This window comes from Mirounga leonina, unplaced genomic scaffold (genome assembly GCF_011800145.1).
Source record: "Mirounga leonina isolate KUSES-001 unplaced genomic scaffold, KU_Mleo_1.0 Mir_53, whole genome shotgun sequence".
Classification (NCBI taxonomy): domain Eukaryota; kingdom Metazoa; phylum Chordata; class Mammalia; order Carnivora; family Phocidae; genus Mirounga; species Mirounga leonina.
The window spans coordinates 33,795,617-33,804,231 of record NW_023270807.1 but is presented as its reverse complement, the minus strand read 5'-3'; the positions used below and the strand labels follow the sequence as shown (position 1 = coordinate 33,804,231).

At 45.9% G+C, this 8,615-nt stretch overlaps 1 protein-coding gene across 1 annotated transcript; it reads left to right on the top strand.

The window, feature by feature from the left end:
• The first annotated feature begins 3,391 nt into the window (after nt 1-3,391).
• Nucleotides 3,392-5,508, top strand: KHDC1L (KH domain containing 1 like). The gene is made up of 5 exons (XM_034990938.1): nt 3,392-3,543; nt 3,900-3,954; nt 4,037-4,071; nt 5,148-5,233; nt 5,363-5,508. Exons 1-5 carry the CDS (start codon nt 3,392-3,394, stop codon nt 5,506-5,508), a joined length of 474 nt encoding a protein of 157 aa, XP_034846829.1.
• The last annotated feature ends 3,107 nt before the right edge of the window (nt 5,509-8,615 follow it).

Below are 8,615 nucleotides of genomic sequence, written 5' to 3'. Positions count from 1 at the left end.
TCCTGGCAACTAGAACCTGCCCTTGGATGGGGTCCAAAAGTCACCTTCATTAATAACAAGACACCCATTTCATTTTTACGGTTCTGAAGCATTTTTAGGAACTGTGGATGAAGACCAAATATATCTGAGAAATATATATTTGGCCATCTGAAGAAGGCTACTTCAAGGTGTGATGACCCAGAATTCCAAGGAAATACCTTAGCTTACCCCTATGCTAAACAAGCATTGACCAAAACAGTTGGCCCCAGTAATGGTGTATGTGCTGGCAATTATTTATTGTCAGGATGGATAGCCAAAGTTCTGATGGTAAATTGCTTGATTGTTATTCTGGATCTAAGGAAATGTAACTAATTTCTTTGGTGATGTGGGGTACACATTTCACTGTGGTTGTTACTAAAGAGCAGCTGCAAAATGTCCTTTATGAAAAGACCGTACCAGGAACCTCAGGAAAGTCGTAATCTAATAATTTATGACTGCAAGCTTACAATTCTAAATATTACAAAAGATTCATTTGCTGTGCCCAGCTTTATCATCAGTAAGTATAAACAGTCTTCCCCAAATATCCACCCAAACAGCCTCTGCATGATTGGAAACTTGGAGATTTAGTGTTTTTTTTTTTTTTTTAAAGATTTTATTTATTTATTTGAGACAGAGAGAATGAGAAAGAGAGAGCACATGAGAGGGGGGAGGGCCAGAGGGAGCAGACTCCCCGCCGGGCAGGGAGCCCGATGCGGGACTCGATCCAGGGACTCCAAGATCATGACCTGAGCCGAAGGCAGTCGCTTAACCAACTGAGCCACCCAGGCGCCCGGAGATTTAGTGTTTTGAAAGAGACTAAACTTGCAAAAATCGAAACCTTACCTGTGGCCTCAACTGAAAGGATTTCACTGGGAAATCATAAAGGATTCTTACATATCCTCCAGGAATAACTGATCTTTGGAGGAAGACTACCAAACCAAGAACTTCAGATCAAGCCAATGATGATGTGGAGAGCTTCAACCCAAGGCAATAGGATGTGAGGGCGATGTGGCTGCGACATCTGTCACCCCATTGATCGCCAGGGTTGATTCGGCTGATCTGGCTGGCTAGGCGGGTGTCCCCTTCCTCCCTCACCGCTCCATGTGCGTCCCTCCCGAAGCTGCGCGCTCGGTCGAAGAGGACGACCTTCCCCGATAGAGGAGGACCGTTCTTCGGTCAAGGGTATACGAGTAGCTGCGCTCCCCTGCTAGAACCTCCAAACAAGCTCTCTCAACCCAAGGCAATAAAACAAGATACATTTTTTTATCTCTCTGCCCTCCTTTTTTCATTTTGCTCTACTGATCATTGTACTTTGGTGCCCCCTAGAGGTGAGCCAAAAAATTTCTTAATTCTTTAACAAAGCTCCCTTTTTTTTTTTTTTTTTAAGTAGGAGCCACACCCGGCAAGGAGCCCAACACAGGGCTTGAAGTCAGGACCCTGAAATCAAGACCTGAGCTGAGATCAAGAGTCGGATGCTTAACTGACTGAGCCACCCAGGCACCCCCACATATCTACATTTTTAATCTTAATCCTCTAATATTTCTCTGCCACTTGAGGAAAGGCAAAACTCTCTTATGTATGTGTGTGTGTTTTCAGACTATAGCTATTGTTCTAAATCTAACTGATTAATGCATTTGTCATTCTCTACCTGATCTGACTAACAAAATTTAATAGCTGTTCCTTTAACACTTCAAAAGATAGATTTTCTGGGGCGCCTGGGTGGCTCAGTCGTTAAGCGTCTGACTTCAGCTCAGGTCATGATCCCAGGGTCCTGGGATCGAGCCCCACATCGAGCCCCATATTGGGCTCCCTGCTCAGCGGGGGGTGTGCTTCTCCCTGTCCCACTCCCCTTGCTTGTGTTCCCTCTCTTGCTGTCTCTGTCTGTCAAATAAATAAATAAAATCTTAAAAAAAAAAAAAAAGAGTCTGCCTTCGACTCAGGTCATGATCCCAGGGTCCTGGGATAGAGCCCCGCACCGGGCTCCCTGCTCCGCGGGAAGCCTGCTTCTCCCTCCCCCACCCCCCCGCTTGGTTCCCCTCTCGCTGTCTCTCTCTCTGTCAAAAAATAAATAAAATCTTAAAAAAAAAAAAAAGGATAGATTTTCTTCTGCACGTCTCTTCTGGAATTTGAATCTTCCTCACAGTATTAAATCCTAACCTTCAGTTCTATCAAAATTGGACACTGAACCCAAAATACTTATGCTTATTACAAAATACTTATGCTGACTCAAGAAGCAAGCTTACAGGAATAGACACAAATATTGAGGCTGTCTTTGCTGTATTAGTCTGTTATCTTCAGTGATTCCCCAGCCTCTACTCAAGGAATCTTTACATATCAGGGGACTAATGATTTTCCTGCTTTCATTGGGATCAATGATACTTGTACTCCCCATTCAATTTGTGTGACAGTGAACTACTATGTTTTATGTGCACCTTATTACATAAACTTATCTTGTGTACAGGGAGTAACTTTTAGAGAATCTGCAATATTTATAACATCTTCTCCTATAGGAAACTGTTTCTCTGAGAAAGATACTCAGAGACCTAAAACAAGGGAAGCATGGGCTATTCAGGAGAGCTCTCAGGAGAGAGAACTGACCCCCTCTTCATCTATGCTCAGGGTGCTCGAATTCCAATAGTAGGAATAATACAGCAAGAAAAGCTGGTACACAATTTGTCTTTGACCCTAGCAGAAGTCGCAAATGACACTACCTCTGCTCTGGAGGCCCAACAAACTAGTTAAAATTTAAATTAAATGGTGGTTGTGGATGATTAAATAGCCTTTGGTTTCTTGGCTAGGTAAGAACTCTGTTTCATAGCAAACACTGCTTGCAGCACCTACCTAAAACACTCCTGGTTAGGCAGAACCGTTTGTAGTTAAGTGAAAAGAATGACTATCTGGCTCTGTAGAACAGATTCAGGTGGATTTGGGGACCTGATTTCATGGCCCGGTTTTGGCTCTTTCCTTGGCAACCTATTAATAGGACTAATGATCGGGGCGCCTGGGTGGCTCAGTTGGTTAAGCGACTGCCTTCGGCTCAGGTCATGATCCTGGAGTCCCTGGATCGAGTCCCGCATCGGGCTCCCTGCTCGGCAGGGAGTCTGCTTCTCCCTCTCCCACTCCCCGTTTGTGTTCCCTCTTTCGCTGTGTCTTTCTCTGTCAAATAAATAAATAAAATCTTAAAAAAAAAAATAGGACTAATGATCACTTTGTTTCCAGTAATTACGTATTCTAGTTGACCCACGTATCCTAAATGCAACTGTGCAGTCATTCTGTTTTTAAACGGTTCAGATTCTCATTTTGCAACAAAAGGCTCATGTGAGACTAACTGCAGTGCAAATGTGGACAGTGTTCTCCAAATAGCCTGTGATCAATGGATTCTGATGATTGTGTGGATCTGAACCATGCAGATGAATGTCCTCAGGGCTGGCCAATGTCCTTTGGCCAAAAGGGGAGATTGAAAAGTAAAAAAACAAAAACAAAAACAAAAAACAGACCTAGGAACTTGCAGCTGGAAGTTGGCAGGTAAACTCTAATGTTCCCTACCACACACAAACAACTCTTGCAGAATACTTTACTTTGCAGTGAAGACCACTCAGCAATTGTGATGCAACAAGATGTAGAAAGGCCATTAAGACCATTTACTCTGTAACTACGTTTAAAGCCAGAGACAAAGACACTCTTCAGTCAGGACCACACTAATCTCCCTGCCTCCTACATAAAAACTGCCAAGATAACCACCAAATTGCCCCCTTCTTGCAAAACTGGCTTCTGCTCCCCTAAACAGTCCTTAGAATCACCCAGCCAAATCCTGTAATAGGCTCCCCACAACTCTTCCCTTAAAGAGGCTTCATGTCCCTGGCTTATTGCCTCTCCTGAAGGAGCACATCAAAGAAGCTCAACTTTGACTACGCGTGTGTCGTCATTGGCTGCCTGGTAGTAACTGCTATGGTTTGAATGTTTGCATGCCCCCCCAATTCACATATTGAATTCCTAACCCCCAAGGTGATGGTATCAGGAGGTGAGGCTTTGGGAGGGTTCCTCCTCATTAACGTGATTAGTGTCCTTGTAAAAGAGGCTCAGAAAGCTTAGCGCCCCTTCAGACATGCAGCCTTGTAAGGACACAGCAAGAAGGAGGTTCTCTGCCAACCAGGAGGACCTCACCACATACCAAATCTGCTAGTGCCATGATCTTGGCCTTCCCAGCCTCCAGAACTGCGAGAAATAAGTGCTTCTTATTTATTTATTTGAAGATTTTTTGTTCATCTGAGAGAGAGAGCACAGAGGGAGAGTGAGAGGGAGAAGCAGACTCCCCACTGAGCAGGGAGCCCGATGAAGGGCTCAATCCCAGGACCCTGAGATCATGACCTAAGCTGGAGGCAGATGCTCACCCAGACTGAGCCACCCAGGTGCCCCAAGTGCTCTTGTTTTTAAACCACCCTGGTCGATAACATTTTGTGGTGTGAACAAACTAAAACAGTGCCTGTCCAAATCTAGGGAGGCCATTTTGGAACCTGCCTGTTCCACTACTTTCCGTCCCTCAATCCCTGCCTTGGCTCATGCCCACTAGGTCTGCTCCAAAATCTTTTGAAATTAGAAATGAAGATAATTTTGGATTCTTGGGCATCAGAGAGGCAAGCACTGATGAGATGATTCAATTTGGCATGAAAGGATTAAGTTCAGATTAGACAATTACTTGGAATGGATTTTATTGAAAGGATCTGTAGGCAGAGGCCACCCCTCTAAGATGTGGGGTTGTTCAGATGCCAATATTTAGCACAGATCCCGGGCCTACCCTGACTTCTTCCGAGTTCTTTTTTTTTTTTTTTTTTAATTTTTATTTTTTTAAAGATTTTATTTATTCATTTGAGACACAGAGATACAGAGAGAGAGAGAGCATGAGCAGTGGGAGAGGCAGAGGGAGAGGGAGAAGCAGACTCCCGGCCGAGCCAGGAGCCCGATGCGGGGCTCGATCCCAGGACCCCGGGATCATGACCTGAGCCAAAGGCAGACGCTTAACCATCTGAGCCACCCAGGCGCCCCCCGAGTTCTTTTTTGACGGTGTTTGAGCTTGCCTCTATTCTGAATCAGGTAGGAGCGATTCAGGACATGGAAAGGAGGCCTTGCAGCGAGAAACCGTGGTGCACTGTATCAGAGAACTTTTACCTTCCACTGGTATTTTACATGGAAGTGGACCAGGAGGAGCGCATCTTTGGTACGTGGCCGTTGCCCACACGTTCTCCCCGGTTTCCAACTTTCCCACCCCCATCTGTCACAGAGCAGCCCCTGCCAGCACCCCCTCCCCCCAGGGGTGGAGGTTCATGAGTCCCTCCTCTGGTGGCAGGCCACCTTGACACAGACCTTCACTGCTTCGAGGTGCACAGCCACACCCTGATTCAGCTGGAAAGTTGGTTCACAGCCACAGGCCACACCCGGGTCCCTGTAGTTGGACCGCCTAAGGCAAGGCGGTGGCTGTTCGGTTTGATCTAGAGCTTCGGGAGCTGGGACTCTGACCAGCAGGCCCAAGGTAGGTGCCCTTGGCTGAACTGTGGAGCTGCGTGGCATCTTGGTTTCTTCAGGAATCGCTGGGGTGGCTGGAAATCCAACCTCTTCAAGGGTGCCTTCCCAGCCATCTTTGTGGTCTGCTGTCAGTTACAGGAAGGGGCAGGGAGGTGTGTGGATGGGGCAGCCAGGGAAGGCCTGGGTTGGGGTAACACGCCTTGATGTCTCTTTGGGAGTCCTGGCCTGCCCCGGGGGTCCCAGTTGTGAGCCCTGCCTCACCAGGGCACTGTCTTCATAGGCCTCAAGATGCTGCAGCTAGTCGAGAGCCGGCCCCTGACCAAGCACGACCTGGCCGCCTCCCCCAGCACACAGCTGTTTGCCAGGTCCAAGTCTGCCTGCCAGGGTGGGCGGGACCCTCTCTGAGGCTTTCCCAGGCTTCCCATTCCAAATGGGAGCTTATGCTAGATTCCCTTAGATCTCGCTCTATTAGTAATAAAGGACTGATACCCTCCCTGGGCAATTAGCAAGCGAGGGCAAGTTTTGGCTTTGGTGAGAAATGGCATTGGGAGAAGTTTGGATTTGTGACCCAGTCTTGTTCCTCTCAGACCTTCTGAGGCATATGTCTGAGACATGTCTTCCAAATGTAAGAAAGTGTTCAACAGGTGAAGATGTCCAATAAAATAAGTGACCCAGTGTGTAAAGCCTCTGTGCTCTCTTCATTCCTTTGGATAAGCTTATCTGGCCCAGGAGGGGCTTTGAGCTAGCCCCACATTGTGATCTGCGGAACTGCCATGAGCGGCCACCTGTGCTGGCTCCCAGAGATGCTGCCCAGCTCTGGAGTGTGAAACAGAAAAGACAGCTCTTCCACAAGCTGCTGCTCTCACACCTGGAGCCTGGCCAGGCTGGTCTGGGTTGAAGGAAGACAAGCGTTTCTAGAAAAGAAGGGACCTTCCCCAGCCTTCCCCTGGATCTTAAAAGGCAGACGAATGAGAGAAGAAATGTGTGTGTGTGGAGGGGAGGGTCTAGATGGAGACAGAAACTGGTTCCACTCCAACTGCCTGGTGAAGTAGGCACCTAGGCAGCCCAGGTCTGAACCTTAGGTCCCCAGGTCATTGTCCCTGATTGCTAGAAGTTTGGGGATGGTGACAGGGTGTTCTGGGAGCAAAAGATCCTGAAGTCCCCCTAAGGTATGAATAAATCGATAGTAAGATTTCCAGAACTTTCCTGGATGCCAAATTCACACTTGGATCTCTCTAGCCAAGATTAATGCAAGCTAAACATGTCCTCACTTGAATTCTTCCTGTTAGAGCTTCTCCAGCAAACTGTGTCTCACGATGAAGCTATTGTAGGTGAGAGAAGACAGTGCCCTGGACTCCAGGGGCACTGGTGAAAGTGCTAGGTGGAAGTGCTAGGAAGTGGTTGAACTTGGAATATATTTTAAAACCAACAAGATTTGTTAATTTCATGGTTTTGGGCCAGTTATAAACAAATGGTAAGATCAGGATCATGGTAGAAAAACACTCATGAGTCTGGCTGGAAGAAAACCAATCATACTATTCTCAAAGGGAATATTATGCTTACTTCCTAATTGATAATTGGAAGATTAATGGCTCAAAAAGTAGAGGGAAACTTTTTTTTTTTTAAGACAATTGCACAAAGACTGTTTTCTCCCTCAACTGAGTTTCATACTAAGAGTTATCAAATTAACATTCTGCCTTCTTGGGACTGTGATTCTGATCTCTAAATCTATTTCACCAGAGATTTCTGTATGGGCACAACTCACATATTAATAATGTAGAAGTTAGTATCTCAAATACTGGAGTGAGACTACATGTATTTACATTCTAGCTCTACCACTAAATGGCTCTATGATCTTCAGCAAGTTCCTAATCTCTCAGTGCATTAGTTTTCTCATCTAATCCTAACTACCTATAACTATATAGAAGTTAGGTGTGTGTATATATATATATATATATATATATATATATATACATATATATGTTTGTTTGTTTGTTTTGCCTACATTTCACTGTTTTTCTTCCAATAGAACTATGTTTTTGTGGGTCCCTCCTCCCTAGTTTCAAAAAGGGAGTTCTGATTGGCCAGAAGGACAGATACTTAGTGACTACTCCAGGCTCAGGAATGATCATGCAACCTAATCAAATGTCAGGAAAGGATTTATATTCCATACTTGAGTGGAGAGCTCCCCACCTCCTCCCCTCTCCGGTTAGATGTGATCAAGGAGGTTTTGCGGCAGCGCTTGCCTCTGGCAGCCCTCTTGTGGACAATGAGAGGAACCATCAATAGTATCCTGCTGACAGGGAGGACAGCTGGAACCTTGATGATGTCATTGAGCAAAATGTCCTCTGTCACCCTACCTTTGGATTTCAATTGTTAGATAATACAATTAATGAAGGATAGTTGGAAGAAAAGCAGGCAGGGACAGGGCCCCCTCACCCCACTTGGAGGAAACCACCATTAAAAGGATTTTACACAACGCTGGAAGGAGCCCTCCACCCTTTCCCACGTGATAGATGACAAAAACCTGATTGGATGACAGGCAACCCCTAGACTTAGAAACTCCGGTGGCATCCCTGTTGTGTCCCCTCTTTTGTTGGGAGCTTTGTACTATAGTTCAATAAACTGCTTTGCTGCCCACCACTCTTTGCCTGGTCTACCTCTTCATTCTTCAGAGTGGCGTGACCAGGAACCATGGGCACTGAAGGAAAAGAAATCTTGTAACAAAATGTTCTTATATTTAAGGTTGTTCCAGCCAGGGTTTTCTTATGCTTGAAGCTAAATACATCCTGATATAGTGCCTGTGGTAATGTGAGGATTAAAGGGCAAAATACCTGGGAAGCATTTATGGACACAATGCTGGGCAGTCACTAAACATGGGTTGTTATTCTAAAGGATGGGATCCAAAAAATCTGTAGGGTGGCTCTGGCTATGGGCCTGGCCTTGGTAGGATGTAAAGAGATGTGGAGAGTAAGAATGTGCTCAGGGACAGGGGAAGGGAGACTAGACCCCCTGTTTTCTTTGGCCTACAGTAATGTTTGAGAGAAGTCAATCTTCCTGGTGAATGGAGAAAGTCT